Source organism: Chiloscyllium punctatum, chromosome 4 (genome assembly GCF_047496795.1).
Source record: "Chiloscyllium punctatum isolate Juve2018m chromosome 4, sChiPun1.3, whole genome shotgun sequence".
Taxonomy (NCBI): domain Eukaryota; kingdom Metazoa; phylum Chordata; class Chondrichthyes; order Orectolobiformes; family Hemiscylliidae; genus Chiloscyllium; species Chiloscyllium punctatum.
In genome coordinates this window covers 43,737,393-43,764,375 of record NC_092742.1, presented here as the reverse complement: position 1 = coordinate 43,764,375, position 26,983 = coordinate 43,737,393, and the positions used below count along the sequence as shown (strand labels likewise).

Below are 26,983 nucleotides of genomic sequence, written 5' to 3'. Positions count from 1 at the left end.
TTGAATCATGGCTGATTGGCTTTTCAGTCCCATTTTCTGGCTTTCTCCCCGTAAGTTCTTGATTGCCAAGGAGATCAAAGGTTATCTACCTCTGTTTTAAATATACTCAATCACCTGGCCTCCACCGTCTTCTGTGGCAATGAATTCCGTAGATTCACTAGTCTCTGGCTAAACAAGTTTCTCCTTATCTCTGTTCTAAAGTGTCTTCCCTTTACTCCAAGGCTGTGTCCTAGGGTCCTCTTCTGTCCTGCCAGTGGAACCATCTTCCCAATATCCACTCTGTCCAGGCCATTCGGTATTCTGTAAGTTTTTCAATCAGATTCCACGCCCCCCCCGACCTTCTAAACTCTATTGTGTATAGTCTGAGTCCTCAAACATCCTCATATTTTAAGCCTTTTATTCCTGAGTTCATTCTTGTGAACCTCCACTCCAGAGCTAGTACATCTTTCCTGAGGTTTGGGGTCCAAACTTGCTCATAATACTGAAAATGTGATCTGGCCAGAGCTTTATAAAGCCTCAGAAGTACATCCCTGCCTTTATATTCAAATCGTCAAGAAGAATGACAACATTGCATTTACCTTCCTAACTACTGACTCAACCTGCAATTTTACCTTAAGAGAAACCTGGACTAGGATTCCTAAGTCCCTTTGCACTTATGAATTTTCTCCCCTTATAGAAAATAGTTCCATGCCTCAATTCTTCTTACCAAAGTGCATGACATCACTTTCCCATGTATTTCATCTGCAATTTCTTTGCCCACACTCCTCACCTCTAAGTCTTTTTGCAGCCTGCCTGCCTCCTCAATGCTACCTGTCCCTCCATCTATCTTGTATTATCTGCAAGCTTAACCAGAATGCCCTTAGTTCCTTCATCCAGATCATTAGTGTATAAAGTGAAAAGCTGTTCTCCCAACACTGACCCATGTGGTACACCACTAGTCACTGGCTTCCATGCTGAGAAGGACCCTCTTATCCCCACTCTTAGCCTTCTGCCATACAGCCAATCCTCTATCCATTCTAGTACCTTGCCTCGAATACCATAGGCCCTTACCTTACCTTACTTATGTTGCACCTTATCAAAGGTCTTCTGGAAGTCTTGATTGGTTACATCCATTGGTTCTCATGTGAGTGACAAGCAGTTACTGACTAAGACTGGTCAAGGGATCAGACAGGTGGACAGGGATAAGATAACAAAGGGGCTTCACCTGCTCTTCTCCCCTGTTCTTTCTGTCTTCCTCTTGCCTCATTGCTGCACTCCTTCAGTTCTCTCTATGGTCCTGATGCCAACCCTCTCCTCGTGGTTCCCAATCAAAATAGCCATATTGATAGGTGTCAATAGAAAAGAATTCAACTCTGCTGAGAACAAATTCCTGTAGACAAGATAATGCGAACAGGATGGGGTGGGTGCATGAAATCAAAATGGAGCAGAATGTTAAGTCTTGAAGACTTAAAAAGTTTTAGCTTAAAACTTTAGCCAAGCCTTGCCTAACCAAGCTGGATGAACAGCAACTCACATTTTTTGCTTTGGCACTTTATTGCCTCCAGGACCTAACATTGAGCTCAGGAGCTCATACTGTCCTCCATTTTGATTGTGCTTCCCAAACCATGTCCTTAAATGTATATTTGCTTAGAACTGAAGTATTTTCTACTATTCACATCTATCATTATCACCTTTTTGTGCTGACCTCTCTCTTTTCCTACTATTAGCACTTGCTTTTGCATTTTATTTGGCACCCCATACATCTGTTCCATTTGTTCTTTCTCCCACTTTGTCAACAGCATAAAAACCATAACTTCTCATTCTCCTACAATTCCAAAGATGATTTATAGGAATTGAAATGTTAATTGTTTCTCTCTTCACAGTTTCTGCCAGAATTGAGTTTCTCCAGCACAAGCACTTTGTTTTTATTTCATATCTCCAGCATCCACAGTATTTTGCTTTTACTATAGTCTGGGTTTCAGTTGTATTATGTTCTCTTTCTTAGCAGATCTTGTACTGTGGAAGTACTAATTAATGCTGCCTTGTTATGCAATACTAGATTTTGACTTGAGTTGATTCCGTACATGTTGTTACAGGAAATGTCATAAAAATATTCTAAAAGCCAATCTTTCAGGTTAATTTTGCTAATTTAATCTGTTCATTCTACATGAAGATTTAAAGTCTCTTGCAATCATTATGTTGCCTTTGCATCAAACTCCAATTTTTCCTTCCTTAGTGATTTGTATACCAGTATAACTATTGTTCCAGAGCCAACAGGCTACTACCATTAGTACTTTTTGACTGTATCCACTGATTCTACTTCCAGATTTGAGCCTAAATCCTTTCTGACCATTGTTTATTCATTTTCACCTCAACAGCTGGGAAGACAGTACACTGGACTCCACTTGTAGCAGGTCCTGCTTCGTCAAGATGTGGCTGGTTTTAAGTTTGAACTATAAGGCTGAAGATGTGAGAGCAAAAAGAAACTTCAAGAAAGCAAGAAATCTCTTTGATCACAGACTATCAACTGACTGCTGACATTGAATATGAAGCTTGGATCGTTAAAAAATGTTATCGTTCCATTAGCCTGTTATTTTCTCCTTTTTCAATATCTCTTACCAATCCCTAACTTCAGCACTATCTCAAAGTGTCTCATTTTCTCTCTCTATTGAGTCTGTGACAAGCATCCTCTTCACTCCAATGTACTGTCAATCACTGTACTATAAGTGAAATTATCCTTGACTACTGGAACCAATACTACTCCTATAACGCCTGTCCTTTTGAAATATTGTGTACATGGAATTTTTATTACATAACCTTGGCTACCTCCATAACTAAGCCTGTGTAATAGCAAGTGGATCTAAATCATTTTATTTTTATTTGTGCTGCTAATTCCTCTAAGTGACTGTATGAATGCTTTTCACATTCAGTTAGAGATTTTTTAAATAACTAGTGTTTGTTTGGTCCTTATTTGTAGGTGAACTCTTAAATTATCTGTCTCTTTGTGTTCTTGTCTTTACCTAGAACCATGTAGAAGTTTTATGTCCTCAACTATTATCTTTATCTGTTTTTTAACCTGAAACCTTTTCTGATTTAAAGCCTATCCATATTTACCAACTGCAACTGATGCACACCATGAATAGTATCCATAGACAGGGATAAAAATATTATGATTTAACTTTTTGTTAGGATATTTTATGTTCCATTATTAGTTATAACTTTGAAAAGAATGCAAGTAAATTTAGCTTTTCTGTTGATGACACAGTGTAATCTTTTGCCTGAAAAAGGCTGGCAGGCATTATGTAAATTAGATTTTTAAATGTATTTATTTTTGTTTGGATTTTTGTTTTTCTCATTAAAAAGAGGGTCTTGCAAATAGCTCACATTTTGTCGAGGTGTTAAATGGAGAAAGATGGTATATAGTTTAAAAATTGTAAAATAAGTAGGACAAAATGTACAAGCAGAACAATGAAAGCTGAAATTTAATCTTGACAGTTGTGAAATATTGTGCATGGGAAGCTAATGCTGTGTAGAGTAAAAGACTGGAGAAGTCATGCTGAAACTGTTTGGTGTTTAGTATCTTACCACATTTGGCATAGAATCTGGTCACTGATGATAAACTGTATTTATACAGCACCTCTAGCATATTTCAAAGTTTGACACTCAACCATAAAAATTGAAATAAGGGCAAATTAGCAAAAGGAAGTGGGGTTTTATGTCTGTGTCAAAGCACTGCCTAGACTGATTGCTGGGATAAGGATATTGATTTCTACTGATTTTATTTTGGAGTTTTGAAGGATGATAAGTGATCTCATTGGAATTTATAAAATTCTTAGTGGCTTGATAGTTTAGGTGCAGGGTGCGTCTAGAATTAGCAGTCTCAGTCTCAGATAATGGGTTGACCATTTACAACTGTGATGAGAGATTACTTTGTCAAAGCTTTGTGGATCTTTGAACTTCTCTACCCGGGAGACCTGTAGATGTTGAGTTGTTATATTCAAATGCAGGATTTACAAATATTGCTAAAAGCTTCAAGAGGTGCAAGGGTACTATAAGATGTAACTGAAGTAGAAGTGGCAGGAGTTTGTGGGTAAAATTGAGGACACTGTACAGAGGTTCATCCCCAAGAAGAGCAAGATTATCCGGGGAAGGATTAGACAGCAATGGCTGACAAAGGAAGTCAGGAAATGTATTAAGAAAAAGAGAGATCCTATAAAGTGGCCAAGAGCACTGGGAAATCAGAAGATTGGGAAGGCTACAAAAACAAACAGAGGATAACAAAGAGAGAAATAAGGAAGGAGAGGATCAAATATGAAGGTAGGCTAGCCAGTAATATTAGAAATGATAGTAAAAGTTTCTTTCAATACATAAGAAACAAACGACAGGCAAAAGAAGACATTGGGCCTCTTCAAACTGATGCTGGAAGTCTAGTGATGGGAGATAAGGAAATAGCAGGAGAACTTAACAAGTACTTTGTGCCAGTTTTCACAGTGGAAGACATGAGTAATATCCCAACAATTAAAGGGAGTCAGTGGGCTGAGTTGAGTATGGTTGCCATTACAAAAGAGAAAGTGCTAGAAAAGCTAAAAGGTCTTAAAATTGATAAATCTCCTGGCCCCGATGGGCTACATCCTAGAGTTCTGAGGGAAGCGGCTGAGGAAATAGCGGAAGCGTTGGTTGAGATCTTTCAAAAGTCACTGGAGTCAGGGAAAGTCCCGGATGATTGGAAGATCGCTGTTGTAACCCCCTTGTTCGAGAAAGGATCAAGACAAAAGATGGAAAATTATAGGCCAATTAGCCTAACCTCGGTTGTTGGTAAAATTCTAGAATTTTATCATTAAGGATGAGGTTTCTAAATTCTTGGAAGAGCAGGGTCTGATTAGAACAAGTTGACATGGATTTAGTAAGGGGAGGTCATGCCTGACAAACCTGTTGGAATTCTTTGAAGAGGTGACAAGTAGGTTAGACCGGGGAAACCCAGAGGATGTGGTCGACCTAGACTTCCAAAAGGCCTTTGATAAGGTGCCACACGGGAGGCTGCTGAGCAAGGTGAGGGCCCATGGTGTTCGAGGTGAGCTACTGGTATGGATTGAGGATTGGCTGTCTGACAGAAGGCAGAGAGTTGGAATAAAAGGTTCTTTTTCGGAATGGCAGCCAGTAACAAGCGGTGTCCTGCAGGGTTCAGTGTTGGGGCTGCAGCTGTTCACATTATATATTAATGATCTGGATGAAGGGACTGGGGGCATTCTAGCGAAGTTTGCCGATGATACAAAGTTAGGTAGACAGGCAGGTAGTACTGAGGAAGTGGGGAGGCTACAGAAGGATCTAGACAGTTTGGGAGAGTGGTCCAGGAAATGGCTGATGGAATTCAATGTGAGCAAATGCGAGGTCTTGCACTTTGGAAAAAGAATACAAGCATGCACTACTTTCTAAACGGTGAAAAAATTTGTAAAGCCAAAGTACAGAGGGATCTGGGAGTGCTAGTCAAGGATTCTCTAAAGGTCAACATGCAGGTTGAGTCCGTGATTAAGAAAGCGAATGCAATGTTGTCATTTATCTCAAGAGGGTTGGAATATAAAAGCACCGTTGTGCTACTGAGACTTTATAAAGCTCTGGTTAGGCCCCATTTGGAGTACTGTGTCCAGTTTTGGTCCCCACACCTCAGGAGGGACATATTGGCACTGGAACGTGTCCAGCGGAGAGTCACATGGATGATCCCTGGAATGGTTGGTCTAACATATGAGGAACGGCGGAGGATCCTAGGATTTTATTCATTGGAGTTTAGAAGATTAAGGGGAGATCTAATAGAAACTTACAAGATAATACATGGCTTGGAGAGGGTGGACGCTAGGAAATTGTTTCCGTTAGGCGAGGAGACTAGGACCCGTGCACACAGCCTTAGAATTAGAGGGGTCAATTCAGAACAGAAATGCGGAGACATTTCTTCAGCCAGAGAGTGGTGGGCCTGTGGAATTCATTGCAGTGGAGGCTGGGACGCTAAATGTCTTCAAGGCAGAAATTGATAAATTCTTGATGTCACAAGGAATTAAGGGCTACGGGGAGAATGCGGGTAAGTGGAGTTGAAACGCCCATCAGCCATGATTGAATGGCGGAGTGGACTAGATGGGCCGAATGGCCTTCCTTCTGCTCCTATGTCTTATGGTCTTATGGTCTTAAGATCAGCTTTGACTTCATTAAATAACAGAACAGGCTTGAGGGGCTGAATGTCACACCACTTCCTCCTGTTTTGTATTTTCTGAGAGGTGGAGAGATCTAGGGAAGGAATTCCAGAGTTTAAAGCTAGGTCAGCTGATGGTGCACCATTTAAAATTGGATAAGGCAAAATTGAAGATGGCTTGGAGAGTATTGCTAAGATAGGGAGAAATGAAGTCATGTACTGTTTTGAAAACAACAGCAATTTTATTTATACAGTGTTTTTAACATAATAAAAATCTTAAAGTGCTTCATAGAAACTATATTGAAAAAGAATGACAAGCAGTCACAGAAATGAGGACAGATAACCAAAAGCAGGATTAAAGGTGCATCTTGAAAGAGGAAAGAGAGAGCAATCCTACATGTTTTGGGAGGGAATTCTAGAACTTGCAGTCTAGGTAACTGTGGGTACAAGCACTAACAATGGAGTAAGTAAATGTGAGATGCTGAAGAGGCCAGACTTGGATGAGTGCATGGAGGGGAAAGGGAATGGGGTGAGGGCAGGGTCTTAGCAGAAAGTGAGGACTGCAGATGCTGAAGTACCAGAGTTGAAAAATGTGGTGCTGGAAAAACACAGCAGGCCAGCCAGAATCCAAAGAGCAGGAGAATCGCCGTTTCGGGCATTAGCCCTTCATTCTTCTGCCCAAAACGCCGATTCTCCTGCTCCTCGGATGCTGCCTGGCCTGCTGTGTTTTTCCAGCACCACATTTTTCAACTGAGGGCAGGGTCTTGCAAGGCTAAGCAAGTTCTTGGATGTGGATGAAAATTTTAAAATTATTATACATAATCAGAAACCAGTATGGTCAATACGCAGAAGCTATGGATGAACAGGATTTGCTGAAGTATAGAAGCAGAGCTTTGGATGACCCAGTTTGTTTAGAGAATCGAATGTAGTCTGCTAGCTAGGGGTGTGTAAAATAGTCAAACCTAGAGATAACATTGTTATGGATGAGGTTTAGCCAACAAATGACTGAGACAGGCAATTTATAAAGATGCAAATAAGTGATCTTCATGATAGTGTGGATACATGGCTGGAAGTTCATCTTAGGGTCGAGTTTGGCACCAAGCTTGCAAACAGTGTGGTTCAACATCAGATAATAGCCAGGGAAAGGAGATTATTGAGGAATTCAAAGGTTTTATGTTCCCAGTTATAAAGCTGAAGGAAGTTTCTGCTCATTCAAAGTGTAGTATATAGAGAGTGGAGGGGTTGAGTTGAATGTCATCAACATGTGTACAGAAATGAACACTTTTTCATTTGGATGATGTTGCCAAGTGGTAGCAAGAAGGGAAATTTGAGGGGGGGGGGGGGGGGGGGGGGGGGGGTGTCCTGAGTGGATCCAGTGGAGCCAGAGGTGCAATGGTGGCAAGTGAAACCATTGCTGTGATTTGTGGGCTATGAATGGGTCATGTAAATGCAGTCCCACCCAGCTGAATGAGGGGGATAGAAATTTGAGAAAGTATGGAGGGAAAATTCAACCTTGAACAGTGGTATTTGATCCCTGATGTTGAGTGTGGGATGTGAGGACATAAAGGAGCTTTTAAGCCTTGAAAAGAGTATTGTTGAGAGGTGGTCTTATATGATAAATTAAATGAACATGTATGTTTAAATTTAGTAATTTGTTAAACATAAATTTCTTTTAAAAAGAGTAAATAAAGGACATCGTTTCAAATTAGAAAATGTCCTATTTAGCAGGATACTCTTCACAGTGCTTGGAATGGATCCATGATGGATTAAAGCACCAAAACCCATGGAATAATTTATGAAACGATTGATTATCTGATACTAATGGGTGGTTTTTTAGAAGCATTTTAGGTGAACCAGCTAAGATGGGCAAATTGGTTATTCTTGATGTTAAGTAATTTTGATCCCTTCTTGATACCTTTTTGAGCTGAATGAACTCCTGGGGACTTAATACAAATGTGCACTACTGGCACTTCTGTGTACAGGTATTTGTTGTATGTGTTGAGTAAGTAATTTATATGATTGTAATTTTAGTTGAAATGTAATATTTTATGGGAAGTGCAATCATTGAATAGTAATATTGTTTATCTGTTATGCTGATTTTAACTCTGGCATCTTTAAATGATATGCTAAAAGCAAAATTCTTTTATCATTGTTTTTTTTTAGCACACTTCATTTGATTTCATTACTAATTTTGTTCCCTGTCTCTATTGTTTTATAACTTTTTGTTTAAGCAGTCTAATTTATTTTTCAGACGTTGTTAGGGTCCCTGGTTGCTCCAGAAATTAAATAAATAGGCATACTTATCATTGTAAAGTAAGTTTGTCATATTGGTGCACCTTCTTTTCACAGTGGCTTATAAATACATTTATGCAATACTTCACAATAAAGGACACAATGTAGAATCATAGAATCCCTACTGTCTAGAAGCAGCCATTTGACCCATCAAATCCACACTGACCCTCCAAGGAGCAGCCCACCCAACCCCCATCCCATTACCCCTATCCCTGCATTTCCCATGGCTAATCCACCTAGCCTGCACATCCCTGGGAACTGTGGGAAATTTTGATTAGCCAATTCACCTAACCTGCACATCCTGATGTTCCAGTTTCCTCCCACATTTGCAGGAACCCACGAAGACATGGGGAGAATGTACAACCTTTGTACAGACAGTTGCCTGAGGGTGGGACCAAACCTGGGTCCCTGATGCTGTGAGGCAGCCATGACTAAGCCACACACCACCGATATTGCAGATAACTTTCTGTAATAGTGAGTTTTGAGAAGATTTGTAGCTCAGGTTGACATTCTGAATGTAGGTTTGCTTGCTGAGCTGGAAGGTTCGTTTTTCAGATGTTTCATCACCATACTAGGTAACATCTTCAGTGAGCCTCCAGATGAAGTACTGGTGGCATAGCCTGCTTTCTATTTGTGTTTATGTTTCCTTGGGTTCCTGAGCTTTCCAAAAAAAAGGGCTGATGCCCGAAATGTCGATTCTCCTGTTCCTTGGATGCTGCCTGACCTGCTGTGCTTTTCCAGCAACACGTTTTCAGCACTTCCAAAGGAAACCTAAACATATAAACAGAAAGTGGGCCATGCCACCAGTGCTTCATCCAGAGGCTCACTGATGTTACCTAGAATGGTGACGAAACATCTGAAAACAAACCTTCCAACTCAGCGAGCCCACCTACATCCAGAACTTTCTGTAATTTTTGATTCTCACTTGTCTGGATGTGTGCAGTTACAAAAAACATCTTAAAAGCTTGACGCCATCCAGGACAAAACAGTCTGCTTGATTGACACCATGTCCACATACATTCATGCCTACCACCACAGCCACACAATAGCCAAAGTGTGTACCATTGATAAGATACTCTGTAAAAATTCATCAAGGTTCCATTTTAGCACCTTCCAAACTCTCAAATCACTCCTGCCTAGAAGGACAAGTGCAGCAGATGTATGGAATTGCTACCTGCAAGTTCCCATCCAAGCCACTCACCATCCTCCCTTGGAAATATGTCACTGGTTCCATCAGTTTTGCTGGCTCAAATTCCTAGAACTCCCTCCCTGATGTTGCTGTGGGTGTATCTACACCAATTGAATTGTGGCTGTTCAAGAATGGCAGCTAATGTGAGGCCAGGCAGTGATCTTACATCCCAGGAGTGAATAAAATAAATTATACGGTCTTGGATAAAATAGCACTTATACCAAGCTAAAGAAGGAAACCCTTTTTAGAAAAAACTGCTCTCATACAGATGTTACTATTAGTACAAGACCATTCTCATAATAAAGGAGTTATTGAAAATAGAAAAAGTACTCCATGAAAATAAAAAGTCTTTGGAAAAACTCTCAGCCTTCCATAACAAAATGACTGCTGGAGCTAGATAGAGAGTGGGAGGGGGAATTCTGCAACAAGAAGTAGCTACTTTGTTGGTATGCTAAGTAGCTGGACATTGATGCTGCTCTGTGAGCAAAGCTGACCTGTTTCTGAAAACACCAGTACGCTTAGAACAGTGGATTACCACAAGGACTGGGGCTAGCTAACAGTAGCTAGTAGAAATTCTGGCAGGTGGCAACGTCTTTCTCTGTGCTGCCTTGTTTCCTGACCTCATCTGAAAATGAGGTGGGAGTAAAATCATCTACTCCACTGCGAGAGGCAATGTACAAGCCAAGCAGGGTGGCGATTTAACAAAACTGGGATCTGACATAAAATTTGCTTCTGTTTTTTCAGATATGCCTGTCTGAAGAGATGATGGTTTTCATGTTCTTATGCCCTGAGAGTGGAGAGATACAACATGTTGATATTAATTATGGGACATCTTTAAAATTGTTTCTGTGGGTTTCCTACCCCCCAAAACCACAACAACTGATTGATTTCTGGCCTGCTTGGTAGGAAAACTAGCACAAGATGGTGGTCAATGTAGAAAGAAGGTAGGGAAATGCAGGGCAGATCATGAACGGTGTCAAGTTATGAATCATAGAATTAGAAGCAGAACAGTTCATTGGGTGGAAGAAACACTCCTGATTCTCCAGTAATAGTGCAACGGAATTTTAATAGTTTTACCAACAGCTAGGGAATCCAACTAAAATGGATTAAGGTAAAGAGCCTGTAAAATAACAACAGGTAGCCACTTACATGGTTTTTACTGACTAAGCTGCCTCCTGTGAATGGGTTGGGGAATGCACGTGCTGTCAATCAAAATCAAATGTAGGCTGATTGAGGTCATGTTGAATGTCTTTACGATGTAATCTTGCCCAAGCCAAACTTGCCTGCTATTGGAGATTTAAATTATTCCCTTTGTCTCTGGACCAGTAACTCAGATTGCTGCTGTGGAACCAATTTTTTTTTTAAAAAGACAATATTTAAATGTGAATGCCCTCAGCTGGTAAGCAGACAGCTGTCTCCAGAACAGTGTTAAAATAGAAAAACAACTGTGCAAATAAAACATAACTCTCACGTTATGTCTTCGGGTGCATCAGTTATTCTGTAAATATTTTCCAAGACAACTTGTAAATCGTCAAAATATAATTTACAATTTTAATCCTTCAGTTAATTTTAAACTAGGACTTTATTAAAGCTTCCAACATGAGAGATTGATTTCTTTTTGGTGAATTTCTGTGTTCACTAAAATCAGAAATATTATTTTATTGGAGAATGGTGCATGTTCATGCATAAAATACTTCAGTTAAACATTTAGAATGACTGCATTGAAAGTCATCCATTCCTTTTTATAGTTATATAACTGAAATGGATCTGATTCTAGCTGATAATCTGTTAATGTGTATCTAAGCTTTTCCAGCTAGTTTCTTACCACTGGACCTCTGGTATACTCAGTTGTGAATTAGCAACATAAAATAGGAATGGTATATTGTATTGTTTACAATACAGAAGTGATGGAAAGGTTTTCATTAAGTCAGTGTTTGACTCTGAAATTGCTGTTGATTTTTATTTACTGGGTAAAATCAATGGTCCATTTCTGTTATAAATCTTGTTTGTAGATAAAATCCTGAAGAAGGGACGCACCCAAAATGTCGACTTCTCCCCCTCCAGATGCTGCCTGGCTTGCTGTGTTCTTCCAGCCTCCTACCTGTCTATTAGAAATCTTGTTTATAGCAGCCCCTCTAATAAGCTGAGTCTCGTTTCTAAGAATGCACATCAACCAATGTTAAACTGTGTAGCAGGTGACCATATTTATCATCTCTGTGAGCTCAATGGGAAAATGTTGACAGTTTTCAGTTGTGTACTTGAGTTTAATTAGAAATGAGTTACAACAAATTGATTCCCCTTTGCTTAATATCCTGGAGAGATAATTCAAATCTAGGCAGCAGAGGTGAAAGAGCAGAATTTGAATTCGATAGTTACTTGCATCTGGCCCTTTCTCTGACGAAATTGAAGGTGTAATGGACAGTGAAGAGGGTTACCTCAGATTACAACAGGATCTGGACCAGATGGGCCAATGGGCTGCGAAGTGGCAGATGGAGTTTAATTCAAATAAATGTGAGGTGCTGCATTTTGGGAAAGCAAATCTTAGCAGGATTTATACACTTAATGGTAAGGTCCTAGGGAGTGTTGCTGAACAAAGGGACCTTGGAGTGCAGGTTCCTTGAAAGTGGAGTCGCAGCTAGATAGGATCGTGAAGAAGGCGTTTGGTATGCTTTCCTTTATTGGTCAAAGTATTGAGTACAGGAATTGGGAGGTCATGTTGTGGCAGTACAGGATATTGGTTTGGCCACTGTTGGAATATTGCATGCAATTCTGGTCTTCTTCCTATCGGGAAGATGTTGTGAAACTTGAAAGGGTTCAGAAAAGATTTACAAGGATGTTGCCAGGATTGGAGGATCTGAGCTACAGGGAGAGGCTGAACAGGCTGGGGCGGTTTTCCCTGGAGTGTCGGAGGCTGAGGGGTGACCTTACAGAGGTTTACAAAATTATGAGGGGCATGGATAGGGGCATAAATAGACAAAGTCTTTTCCCTGGGGTTGGGGAGTCCAGAACTAGAGGGCATAGGTTTAGGGTGACAGGGGAAAGATATAAAAGAGACCTAAGGGGCAACTTTTTCACACAGAGGGTGGTATGTGTATGGAATGAGCTGCCAGAGGATGTGGTGGAGGCTGGTACAATTGCAACATTGAAGAGGCATTTGGATGGGTATATGAATAGGAAGGGTTTGGAGGGATATGGGCCGGGTGCTGGCAGGTGGGACTAGATTGGGTTGGGATATCTGGTTGGCATGGACGGGTTAGACCGAAGGGTCTGTTTCCATGCTGTACATCTCTATGACTCTATAAAAGCAGAATGCAATGCACAGTAAAATCATAACCATGCCAATACAGATACATACGTTTTACAGATTACAGTAAAATAGATATTTTAGAAATTTTATGTAAGCCATAATGTTAAGGATGTGTAGGTAGGGTGCATTAGTCATGAGAAATGTAGAGTAATAGGGTAGGGGAACGGGTCTGGGTGGGATACTCTTCGGAGGTCAGTGTGTACTTGTTGGGCCGAATGGCCTGTTTGTACACTGTGCAGATTCTACGATTCTATAAGTACGCATGTTGAAGATTTTCTGTCATGTAACATTTGCAATGTAAATTATGTTTAATATCCATTGGTGTGAAATCTACATTGCCACCACAGGTGGACTTGCTACCGCTGTTGGATATCCTTTGGATACAATCAAGGTAGTGTATGTATTTGAGCTGCTGCTAGAAATTGCTAACGCTTCACTCATGATACTGTAGCTAATACAAGTTGTTTCACTAGGTGAGAATTCAGACACAACATATGTACAGTGGTATTTGGCACTGCATTCGATCAACGTATGAGAGAGAAAAGGTAAATCAGAATTTTTGTCAATTGTGTACAGCTTTGTGAATTGTTTGCTTATGTTAGAATTTCTTTTTATTTTTAATTGTGCTGTTCATGTATGTCATCTTTAACTGGAAGCAATGTTGGAAATTGAGCACTTATAGCTTTTTCTGCAGTCGGTTCTGCTATATATTGGATTGGCTATAATTGGTTTGGCATGAATTGGCTATAACCTGATTGAAGAATTTAGATCATTATTTATAGAGCTCAAACTTTCCTTACCTGTATTGACTGTAACGCAATTCCGCCCCCATTGGTTTAAATTGTGCTGCTATTATGCAATTTTCTTAATGCAGTATTGCATGGGAATGGAACTATTGTGTTATATCAGAACAGACGTGTTAGAACAGACGTGGAGGTGTTGTTGACAGTATAGAGGGCTGTTGTAGACTGCAGCGGGATATTGACAGGATGCAGAGATGGGCTGAGAGGTGGCAGATGGAGTTCAACCTAGATAAATGCGAGGTGATGCATTTTGGAAGGTCGAATTTGAAAGCTGAGTAGAGGATTAAGGATGGGATTCTTGGTAGTGTGGAGGAGCAGAGGGATCTTGGTGTGCAGGTACATAGATCCCTTAAAATGGCCACCCAAGTGGACAGGGTTGTTAAGAAAGCATATGGTGTATTGGCTTTCATTAACAGGGGAATTGAGTTTAAGAGTCGTGAGATCTTGTTGCAGCTCTATAAAACTTTGGTTACACCGCACTTGGAATACTGCGTCCAGTTCTGGTCGCCCTATTATAAGAAAGATGTGGATGCTTTGGAGAGGGTTCAGAGGAGGTTTACCAGGATGCTGCCTGGACTGGAGGACTTATCTTAGGAGGAGAGGTTGACTGAGCTCGGACTTTTTTCATTGGAGAAAAGGAGGAGAAGAATGGACCTAATTGAGGTATACAAGATAATGCGAGGCATAGATAGAGTCGATAGCCAGAGCCTATTTCCCAGGGCAGAAATGACTAACACGAGGGGTCATAGTTTTAAGCTGGTTGGAGGAAAGTATAGAGGGGATGTCAGAGGCGGGTTCTTTACAGAGAGAGTTGTGAGAGCATGAAATGCATTGCCAGCAGCAGTTGTGGAGGCAGGGTCGTTGGGGACATTTAAGAGACTCCTGGACATGCATATCGTCACAGAAATTTGAGGGTGCATACATGAGGATCAGTGGTCGGCACAACATCGTGGGCTGAAGGGCCTGTTCTGTGCTGTACTGTTCTATGTTCTAGACTGTACTTGTGAAGCAGTAGTGCAAACACAGCCTCCTATTAAAACCTACTTATTTGCTGTTAATAAATGTTAACTTCATTGAATCATTTCCAATGCAGACTGCTGAAATACCTTGTTATAATCTAAATCAATATGGCTATTTTCCGTGGAGCACTGGAGGCTGAGAAGTGACCTTTTAGGGTGAAATGCTGGCAAATGGGACTAGTTAATTTAAGATATCTGGTCGGCATGGACCAGTTGGGCTGAACAGTCTGTTTCCGTGCTGTATATCTCTATGACTATGATTCTATAACTAGAAGGCTGGGTTCTACATTTTAAAGTTTTACATAATTAAATTTGAAAAATTATTTAAATAAGGGAACAACCCCTCCACTCTGTACAGACATTCAATGAGATTACATGTCCCTCCACAAGTCTTGGGCCTATGTTCTTTAGTGCTCTTGGCTAGTAATGGCCTATTAATCACAGAAACAAAAGGTTAACTAAGCTGACATTGAACACTTTTTGTGAGTTCCACACTCTTATCACGCTTTGCATGTAAAAGTGTTCCCTAACATCGCTGCTTGATGGCTTGTCTGTGTTTGTGTTTGTATTGTATTGTTCCTTTGTCCTTGACTTGCCCTCACTCTGAAAACTATTTCTTCATACTCCGTCATTTGCTTTCAGATTCCTAAAATTGCAGTGCCATTATATCACAGTGTTTTGCTATGTCCTATTTTGGGATTGAGCCTACACAGTGAGCAGATGGCTAGGGCCCTATTCATGACATAACAATGTGATAACAGGTATATAAAATGTGAGCTGAAAATGTGTTGCTGGAAAAGCGCAGCAGGTTAGGCAGCATCCAAGGATCGGGAGAATCGAGGTTTCAGGCATGAGCCCTTCTTCAGGAATGAGGAGAGTGTGCCAAGCAGGCTAAGATAAAAGGTAGGGAGGAGGGACTTGGGGGAGGGGCTTTGGAAATGCGATAGGTGGAAGGAGGTTAAGTTGAGGGTGATATGGGAGAGGGGGTGGAGAGGTCAGGAAGAAGATTGCAGGTTAGGAAGGTGGTGCTGAGTTTGAGAGGAAATGAGGAAATTGGAGAAATCTGAGTTCATCCCTTGTGGTTGGAGGGTTCCTAGGCAGTTCCTAGCTGTCGTGTTGCTATGGTCTGGCGATGGAGGAGTCAAAGGACTTGCATGTCCTTGGTGGAGTGGGAGGGGGAGTTGAAGTGTTGAGCCACGGGGTGTTTGGGTTGGTTGGTCCTGGTGTCCCAGAGGTGTTCTCTGAAACCTTCCGCAAGTAGGCGGCCTGTCTCCCCAATATAGAGGAGGCCACATCAGGTACAGCGGACTCCGGCCTATCACCCTCACCTTAACCTCCCTCCACCTATCGCATTTCCAACGCCCCTCCCCCCAAGTCCCTCCTCCCTACCTTTTATCTTAGCCTGCTTGGCACACTCTCCTCATTCCTGAAGAAGGGCTGATGCCCGAAACGTCGATTCTCCTGCTCCTTGGATGCTGCCTGACCTGTTATGCTTTTCCAGCAACACATTTTCAGCTCTGAACTCCAGCATCTACAGTCCTCACTTTCTCCATATAAGATGTGAGCCCTATCGTACCAAACAATGAGTCCCTACGATGATCCACAAGAGCTAGTGTACCAACTGTGCTCAACCAGCCCATGCCTGTAAACATCAGAATACTATGTCCAGCATTTGATTTGACTCTGCTACTGGAAAACGTTTACTAAGTAATCATGACTAGACTAAGACTTACATTGGAAACCAGTTTAAGAGTATCATTCAGGATTGCATGTGATTAATTTACGCATGCTAGAAAGTATATTTATTTACATGCAAAATAGGCAAAAGGATTTACCGATACTTTGTATCATTTTCATTGAGGAGAGGGTTTTAGATATTTAAAATCTGTGCTGCATTTCCCATGGCAGCAACCTGACTACTCAAGTCAATATGAGTTTATCAGCTAACTAAGGTTAGTAATTAATACATCCTACATCTCATTGCCAACCATAATCCAATCAGTCAGCCCCTCTTGTCATGATTAACAAATTGATGTTCGATTTCTAAGTTTGATTTGTCACATTTAAGTTGTGATGAATGCAAGTTGAAAAATTTTGACTTCATGTCTGTTTTTAGCAATTTTTCAGTTCTGTACTGTTCTTGGAAATGGTAATCCAGTTGCTTGTTTCTTCTAGTTAAATATCAATGTTTTATTTATTCACTGTGGAATGTTGGTGTTGCTGGCTGGTCAGCAATTACTGCCCATCCTCGTTACCCTTGAGAAGGCTGTGGTGAGCTGCCGCCTTGAACCACTGTGGTCCATGTGCTATAGGTTGATTTATGATACTCTTAGGAAGGGAATTCCAGGATTTTGACCCAACAGCAGTGAAGGTTCAGCAATATTTCCAAGTCAGGACGGTGAATGGTTTGGAGAGGATCTTGTAAATGGTGGTGTTCCCATATATGCTGCCCTTATCCTTCTAGATGGAAGTGGTCATGATTTTGGTAGGTGCTTTCTGAGGATCTTTGGTGAATTTCTGAAGTGCACCGTGTACTGAGGGTTGGTGGTGGATGGAGTTGATGTTTGTGAATGTGGTGCCAATTAAACAGGCAAGTAGGGAGTATTCCATCACAGTCCTGACTTGTGCCTTATAGATGGTGGAAAGGCTTTGGAGAGTTAGAATGTGAGTACTTGCAGCAGTATTCCAAGCCTTTGACATCCTCTTGTGGTCACTGTAGTTATATAGTGAGTCCAGTTGAATTTCTAGTCGATGGTAACTCCCAGGATATTGATAGTAGAGGATTTGGTGATGGTAATGTCACTAAATGTCAAGGAGCAATGTCTCTTTTTGGGGATGGTCATTGCCTGGCATTTATGTGTGACAAACGTTTGTTCCCACTTCTCAGCCCAAGCCTGGATATTGTCCAGATAATTTCATTTGAACATTGGCTGCTTCAGTATCTGTGAGAGTTATGTAGTTATGAGGAAATCTTCAGTAATATTTGTTCTGTCTTTCACTCAGGTATATGGATTTTACAAAGGAATGGCATTACCTGTTCTGTCGGTGTCTGTATGTGGTTCAGTTTGCTTTGGCACGTATAGAAATTGCCTTCATATTTTAAGTGAGTTGAGACATGGTAGCTCAGATGTGAAACCATCCAGATTTGATGTTTTCATTGCAGGCTGCTCTGCAGGGACTGCTGAGGTAAGTTACCTACATGATTATATATAATATCTTTCATGCTTTGGTTATTTGTGCAGTTGAGTTAATTAGATTGTAGTTTATTCATTCTGTAGCTTTTGAATTTGAGTTTCGGAGAATGAATATCGATACACAATTGACCTATGAAACTTAGACTCCTAACAAATGATCAAATTATTCAAGGCAGACATTTGGAAGTCAGATGATCTTAGCTAACCATATTTAAGAAGAGTTGATATTCAGATTTATTTGCAATACACCTTTTATATTTTTTAATAAGAATAGTTTGAATGCATTGCCACTACTAAATTAGATCTACAGAATACCTAAAGTTTTTTGTTTCAGGTGTGCATATGTTTTCTGATTGCTAAAGGGCTTCACAATTTGTGGAGGGGTGCGGTATATGTGGCGCATGTCTGTAAATACGTGTAAGCGGACTATAGCTTGAGTGCAGCAATTTTGGTTCACTGGTGATATTCATACCTCTGATTTAGAGTGTAAGTTAATGACCCACTGTAGAACCTGAATCCTTAATCGAGACTTATTTGAAATGCAGTGATGAAAACTTGCTGCATTGTCAGAGGTCCTGTTATTAGATGAAACATTAAACTGACATAACTGTAAATCTCTTTGGGCCCACAAAGGACATAAAATGTGTTGCACAAATAGAAAATCTTTTTTTCTCTCATGACTGGCAAACTGACCAAACCTGGCACCTGTGCCCAATAAGTTCTATTATTGCATCTATATGATGAGCATTCCAGGAGGTTTTCTTTGCAGGGTAGAGCAAACGTGATCTTCTGATAGAGGAAAATATTTTTAACCATGTTATCACTCACTAATATGTTTAACATTGAAATTTGACAGGAATGCTTTGTTATATTGTTTTGTAAATTGGGAATTCTCTGTAGTGTACTCCATATATAATAGTATATGGTACTCCATATATAATAGTATAAATTATGAATTAAAAACATTGTGAAAAGATCAATTCATAGTGCATAGTGTCTATTGCTAAAGTCATTAAAGTCATTAATTGGTTGTCATTGGCCAGGATATTGAAATTGATTTTGAAAAAATGTTTTATAAACACTCTGAAAGTTGTCCCTAACCTAACTTTATCGTCATGTGTCTATAACTCCACTAAAGTTATAAATTGTATAAACCAAAACCAAATATATCAGTCCTGTAATGCCATTTTGTTAACTTCTTTTCAGGCTATGGTGTTTGCTCCCATTGACCTAATCAAGATAAGGCAGCAGAATCAGACACATCCTCATCAGTCTTATCAAGGCCCTCCTTCTCGTGACCTTTTGTTAAAGCCAAAATACAGAGGCCCAACCCACTGCCTAATAACAGTAATAAAAGAGGAAGGAATTTTGGGACTGTACAGAGGTATTACTGCACTATGGTTAAGAGACATTCCATGTTTTGGATTATATTTTTTGGTGTACTCTGTTTTCACTGAATGGCTAACTCCACAAGGACAACATAAGCCAGGTAATTACAAATTTGGAACCATTTTAAGGTCCATTCAATTGATGATTTTACTAACTGGCCTAACTCTAATTGTAAGATTGAATCCTCTTGTTCTGAATATCCTTATCAGAAGAACTGGTTTCTTTATTATTAAAAAAAATATTTTTAACTACTACATGTCTTGACTGTCATTTTAAATGTATTCTTCATCCCATGTACCATTCACAGGTAGCAGGTGACCCATTGAAGGGAAATAAAAAATGTAACTAACTTGAAACTCAACTCTATATCCCTTGCCATCCTTTTTGTTTCAGATGTTTAATTATTTTTCGTTGGGGAAGCTGAGATAAATTCATTCGGGCGATTTAGATAGTGAAGGCGGAGAGGAGAGGAGACGCTGGTTTCATTGTGAATATCGCTGACAAACTGGGAAGTGCAGTCAGCGTTTAGAAATCTATTTGCGGGACGTGATGTAAAAGGGAAAAAAACCTTCAGGCAATGTCAACTGAAGAGTATCTTTTCCCTTTATTTCAGTGACGATATTTCATAATAAGTTGTATTTACCATCTTCCTCAAACGAAAGATGGTGTTTCCAACAAAACAACATTTTCTTCATTAATGAAACTTTAAAATGATTCTGAGTTTCCTCGTCTAACTTATCTGTGGCGTTCCCCTGAAAAGGTTGGTCGCTCTGGATCCACCCAAAAGCTCAACTGAACTTGTCTTTTATTGAAGAAAAAGGTTTCATGAAGAGCTTCCTTGGTAATTCAGGGGGAACATTGCTTTTACGCGGTTAATGTTGGTTTGGAGAGGGGCAGGGAGTTAAGGAAGACATCAGAGTTTGAAAGGGTTGTATTATTTCTGAACGAGACGGAAGTAGAAAAGAAAATGAATCAATCTCATTGAGTTTAGCCGGAATTTTACTCTGGGAGTGACTGCATTGGAAGGGAGCTAAGCTGTTTGAATGAATGGGGACGCTGTAGGAGCAAAGAAAAAGAAGGGATTTACTGTGAATGTGACATTGTAGCTGGGGCAGTTTTGTGTTTCCAGGGAAGGAGCTACCTGGAAACAAAAAAAAGCAGGTGCAAACGAAAGGTTGAAAATGGTTTGTGCAGTGACGGTTTCCCAGCGTAACAGGAGCTCTTTTGCCGACTGCCCTTGTCCCCTTGCCATTCTTAATAAAATTTTATATGCATCCATTTGGCTTTAGTCCTCTTAGTGGTGTTGAATCTAAAGAGTTTTTGTTGCTGGTAGTGTTGTTGTAAGTCCATTAAATGTCTAAACTTTAGTGACAACATACAAGTCTATCTACAACTGCTCATTATATCTTTCTTTCTCCAGCCCTATCCCTTATCAATTCTACTTTCTTCTACGTTTATCCCAGCAAAAACACTTCCTTAAATCATATATAACAGTATTACCAAGATTCCAATTGCCTAGGATTTGCTTGGTCTTTTGTTTCCCATTGTATTGCTGCAGCTCCACTAATTTCTCATCCCCACCTTTGGTCTCACTCAAACCTCTATCCTCTTCCATTCTAGGCATTCCCCTGGTGTAATTTTCTGCTTTGCTCTCTCAAGGTCTTCAGCTGTCAGATCATCAAATCTGACTGAACTACACCAAACAGGTGTTGGAAATCTGAAGTAAAGGTTTGACAGCATCTGTGAAATGACCAAGTGTTTTTTTAATTCAAAGGATTAACTCTTTTAAAATTTATCTTCATTTTGCTTAGAAGGTTTGGCAGCATCTATTCTTTAGTCTAGCACCCATCTTGAAGAACAAATATAACCCCTTCCTCCTTTTCTCCAGTACCATCTGTTCAATCCCTCTCTCTGCACCATCCATCTTCACTTCCATAGCACATTCAAGAAGCTTGTGAATTTCTTTGTCACTTACTCATATACTGTCTGTTCAGCCATCTCTACCACTTCCCTGCTTCTGTCTAGTACCTTTTCTATGTATCCCCATTTTATTCTTGAGATTCACTTGTCCACAAGACCAACCTCCTACTTTCTTGACCCCATTCATATATTTCATGTATTTATCCCATCCAGATTGGGTTAGCCAATGTCATCCTGGTTACTCTTCCAATCTTCGTGTCCCAGAAACTTTAGATTAAAAATCTTTTGACTCTGTATTGCCCCAAGCTATACTGTCAAAGCACTCCTGTCCTTTCTGATCCACAATGGATTCTAATTTCTCCAGTTTAAAACCCTTATCCCAGTATTTAGTATCCCTTTGTTGATCTAACCTCCTCCTTTATCTCTATAAAAACTATCAGCCCTACCAATCCCCAAAAGCTTAACATTTATTCAACTCTGATCTTTTAAGTTTTCCCTTTTAATTTTACTCACATTGATGAGCATTCCTCTAAACAATTCATCTTCGGTTTAAAGCTCTTTTTAAAATCCAACTCTTAGACCAATGTTCCATATTTTTCTATTTCATCTTTTCGGCTTTGCATCTATTTCTGTCAGATTATATTTCTGTGAATTATATTTCAACGTTTTTCTATGTTTAAAACACTGCACAGATTGTTTGCAAGTAGATTTAAATTAAATGAGGTGACAAAAATATGGAGAAATAGTTTTGTAATGATGAATATATTTTGAGTTAAAAGTTTTTTCTTCCTCATCAGATTGGTCAGCCATGCTGTTGGCTGGTGGATGTGCTGGCATGACTTACTGGACTTTGGCCACTCCAATGGATGTCATGAAATCCCGAATGCAGATGGATGGCATGGGACAGCAGAGATATAATGGTGTACTAAATTGTATCAATGAAAGTTTCAGACAAGAAGGGGCAAGAGTTTTCTTCAAGGGTTTAAGTTTAAACTGTGTGCGTGCATTTCCTGTCAATGGACTGACATTTGTAATTTATGAAACTGTGTTGGCATTTCTCAAAAAAATAAATGCAAAGGATTAATGAAGTTCCTACGTCCTAAGATATTCAATCATCATATCCACGTAAGTTAATATTTCAAATAATTATTTAAATAATTTCTCTGAAAGGCTTTAAGGATGGTGTGTATATATATATATATTCATTATAAAAACATAGACAGTAGCATATATATGAAATATTCATCGTTAAGTTCAAAGAGCTCATGCACATTTTTGTCAGTAAGATCAGCTGCATCTGCCTCATTGTCTCTTCCACTACCCTACTGGGCCAACCTTTTTTCCTACTGCGCTAGTCTTGTATTCACAAATCTCTGTACTTTTTTTCCTATCCCCCGCTGTGCCCTTTCTAAGCTCATTTTATCCAAGAGATCTGCAAAATGCTCCCTTGACCCAATTCCTATTAAATTACAGACCATCCACGCACCTTCCCTGTTAACCGATATTGTTAACAGTTTCTTTCTTCAGGTGTTGACTCGATCCTTTAAATATGCTGTCATCACCCCTCTCCTCAAAAAAAACAATCCTTGGTACACCCCATCCTTGCAAACCAATACCCTATCTCTAACCTGCCTTTCCACTCCAATGACCTCAAATGTGTTGTTGCCTCTCAAACACTTACCTACCCTTCCTGGAACCCCATATCTGAATCCCTCCAAACAGATTTCTGCCTCATCACAATAATAAAGTGGTATTTATCAAAATATAAATTGCATTCTGTGAATGTGATAAAGATAAACTGTCCCTCCTTGTCTTTTTTAACCTGTGTACATTGTTTGACTGTTGGCTATGCATTCTCCCTTGTGCTCCTTCACTGTCATTCTGTTTCTATTCTTATCCATCTAATCCTGGTGACAGTATCATGTGCAATGGCTTCTCTTCTAACCCATGATGACCCCAAGATGCAGCCTTTGCCCTTCATGGGGTGACTTGCTGACATAATGGGAAAGTACAGCATTGGGTTTTCACATATACACTGACACCCAACTCTACCTCACTAATACACGTCTGGACTTCTCAAGTGTTGCTAAGTTTATTTTCAGACTGCTTATCCAACATACAATACTGACTGGGATAGTCCCTTCAATTAAATATTTTGAAGGCGAAAGCATTGTTTTTGGTACCTACTCCACATTCTGCTCTTTATTTATTGATGCCATCCCTTTTTCCAGCAGCAGTCTGAAAGTAAGCACATTAAATCTGATTAAAACCTATTTATATCATATCAAATCGTATTTGATCCACAGATCAACATCTGACAACTTATCCATGCTGCCATTTTCCATGTAAGAGAAAATTACTGCAGATGCTGGAATCTGTACTGAAATCAAAAAATGCTGGAGATCACAGTGGATCAGGCAGCATCCATGGAGAGAAAACAAGCTAATGTTTTGAGATGCGATGACTCTTAAGAGCTGACGTGAAGTAGCTCTGGTTAAGTGTCATCTAGACTTGAAACGTTAGCTTTTTTTCTCTCCTTGGATGCTGCCTGACCCACTGTGATCTTCAGCATTTTTTGTTTTCTGCCATTTTCCATCTTGGTAGTATTACCTGACTTTGCCCCTCTCTCAGCTCAAAGTCAAATTTTGCTTCATGTAGAGTGCTTTATGGTGATTTATTATATTAAAGGTGCTATATGACTGTAAGTTGTATATTTTTATGTATTCCTTTCAAATATTAACTTTATCGGTGTCATCACTTTTGCCTTTGATTGGAACGGTCACTAGTTCAAACCTCACTCCAGAATTTGAATATATAATGTCAGTTGACAGTTCAGTACTGAATCGAAGGATAACTGCTTTGCCATGCGTGCTATCTTTTGATTTGAAGTAGAAGCCCAACTGCCTGATGCCGTGTATACACAAGTTCCCCATGAAGAGTGTGGAATCCTTTGTTTCTGCCAATATTTCTCTTAACTAGTTTGTTATATTGGTTATTTATCTCAATTGCTGCTTGAGGAATCTTGCTGTGTACAAGTCGCTGCGATATTTTCTGCAAATCAAGTGCCCAGACTTGAAAGTAACCAGTTCTCTAAGAAATGCAATGTGAGCCTGAGAATGTAAAATTCATGATAAATGTTTGTTACCAAGACTATCTACAGAATCTGAACTAAAACAGAAATCTGTTTTGGTGTACTTTTGCATTTTGTCTGTTGCAGTTCCTTGCAATGTAAATTTATAATTAGTGTTGCTTTTTCAGTGACTGTTGGTGGTTTCAATTTGAAATACATTTGTGAGCTAATTTTTTTTTTCTTTTTATAAATGTAACATTTTTGTATTGATTTAAAGCATTGTTTGGCACCAAGTTGAATTTCTAAACATCAATTAAAAAAACCCTGATTACGAACAGGATTTTCTCCATTTTGTTGTTCCTCTGCACTTTGATCTCAATGGCTGAGCAGTCCCAGAACCAGGCGTTGAAGTCTAAGGATATGGGGCAATCCATTTAGGATTGAAAGTGATGTGCCTGTGGAATTTAGCACAGAAAGCAGTTGAGGCCAAACATTATATGAGTTCAAGAAGTAGATATAGCATTTGGGTCTAAAGAGATCAAAGGGTATGGTGGGGTGGGTGGGGGGAACGTTGGGGGTGGGGGGGTTAGTAGGAATAGGCTATTAAGTTGGATGATCGGCCATGATCATCATAAGTGATGGAGCAGGCTCAAAGTATGCTCCTAGTTACTATGTTTGTATAATCAAGTGAAGTGAAACCTTTCACATTAGCAGCTTTGCTATATTCAGAAGGCATAATATATTGTAAATTCTATACTTTCTGACCTATCTGAACTCAGAAAACACAACCACCATTCAGTAGCTTGCAACCAGTCCCCACTGAATTAGAAATAAAATTGGAAGGAAACACCAGAAAATCAGTGAGTTAATAGGCTGGTAGGGAACTGTCATTAGGAACTGTTCCTAAAAAGCTGTAAATTAGAAAAGTATTGTTGAGGAATGAAGTGAGAAACACCAGCGATAATTGAAGTAGTAGGATAAGGAAAGAGAATAAAGTTAATGTTAAGAAAAAAACTTTAAGATTATGTAATTAAGAAATAAGTGAGTAAGTAAGACTAGGTAAGATTAAAATGTAGCAGCTCTGGTCAGTTGAGCGGAACATGTGACCTGTAACATGTAGGAAGTCATGAACCTTACCAGTTTTTAGACGAACATGTGCATGAAGTGCTCCCAGCTGCAAAAACTTGATTTCTGGGTTTCTGACCTCAAGCAGCAGTTGGAGAGACTGTTGCACATTGACATGCTGAGAGTTACATGATAGCATGGTCAGTGTAATGGTCATACCACAGCTTTAAGGACTGGATGAAGGAAGGGAATTGGTGACCTTTAGGCTATCCAAAAGAACAGGCAGGTTCTGTTGGTGTCACCTGGGATCCTCATCACAAATAGATTTTCCAGCTATCTATTCACCTGCCTTTTCCTCCTATTTCTGAACCAGACACACCAATGAATCAGAAACAAAAAAAAACTTGCTGCCAAAATTTAAAACTCTGGCAGCATCTGTGGGAGAAAGCAGAGTTAAGATTTCAGGTCCAGTGACCTTTCTTCTGAACTTAAATGCAGTTTGTCATAGAACTCTTGGGACTTGTATGATTAGATTAGTTGGTTTGTTTCTTACTATTGGGACAGAAGCTTGAACTGAACATGCAGGACTTGAATATAATCATACTTCATTTACCTTCTCTATCTACAACCAATTTCATACCAGCCATGTCTCCAGTGGAGGTCCTTTTACACTGGAACTTGTAATCTGACTATCTTATTTCTAAGCTTTTTTTTCATTCCCAATAAGTTACCTTCTGACAAGTTTTTGGAATTTTCATTTTGCAAATGACTTATGAGAGATTTTAGAATAAATTTACACACACATTTGTAGGGACCAAGTTTAAAAGATTTGACATATGTAAACTTACAATGTTTAGTAATTGCTCAAAAATTCAACACAAGTCCAGAAATTAATGGTACTGTATGCCTGCATTGTCTAATAAGAGTTAGCGAAAATCAAGAAGTAGTCCTCAAAAGTAGTCCTCAGGGAGGAGAGCGTTGAGGAAAGGAGTAAGTAGCTGACCCCAATTAAATGTCAAAACATACATTTAACTTTAAAAGCTTAATCAGTTGCATTCAACAGTAACATGGCAATCATGAAGTTCCATGTTCCTGTGACCTTCCTCTTCTTAAACACAGTTGACTGACAAAAGAATAGTTAATACCCTTCTGGAGAAAGTCATCATGAAGGAGGTACATTTTTCTCCAGAAATTTTAGTTTTAAGAAGACATGCAATAGAGTGGTCTTACCCACGTATTGACACGTTCAGTTCGACTGAGACAATGCAAGATTATAGTACTTAATACTGTGTCTTTTTAAAAAATTATTTTGCATTTAATATCTTTAAGAATATTTCCTCAAAAACGATTTAAAGGTAGAGGGAGTTGGAACACAAAATATAAAAATCAACAAGGTCAATATTGGAGTGATTTATGTAAAACTAACTTATACATTTGTTCATTTCAATTGGCAGAAGTTTACATTTGAAGTCATTCACAGAAGCCTGCAACTCCAAAGTTTTTGTGAAGTTAAAGAATACCTTCAGTATTAGACATATATATGCTATTATATAAGCTATTACCTTAATCTGCTGTTGT

General features: G+C 39.5%; 1 protein-coding gene across 7 annotated transcripts in view; it reads left to right on the top strand.

The window, feature by feature from the left end:
- slc25a47b (solute carrier family 25 member 47b) overlaps positions 1–24,657 on the top strand; it is a 29,231-nt gene extending 4,574 nt beyond the window's left edge. The window contains exons 2-7 of one of the 7 annotated variants that reach the window (XM_072568510.1): positions 11,651–11,833; positions 13,293–13,336; positions 13,419–13,490; positions 17,771–17,953; positions 19,168–19,450; positions 22,068–24,657. In XM_072568510.1, coding sequence (XP_072424611.1) covers positions 11,651–11,833; positions 13,293–13,336; positions 13,419–13,490; positions 17,771–17,953; positions 19,168–19,450; positions 22,068–22,354 — 1,052 coding nt within the window. In that variant the 3' untranslated portion in view covers positions 22,355–24,657. Of the gene's footprint in view, positions 1–10,382; positions 10,583–11,650; positions 11,834–13,292; positions 13,337–13,418; positions 13,491–16,238; positions 16,720–17,770; positions 17,954–19,167; positions 19,451–22,067 lie in introns of those variants that run through there. The other 6 variants (XM_072568512.1, XM_072568511.1, XM_072568513.1 and 3 more) reach the window with 6 other exon arrangements.
- The last annotated feature ends 2,326 nt before the right edge of the window (positions 24,658–26,983 follow it).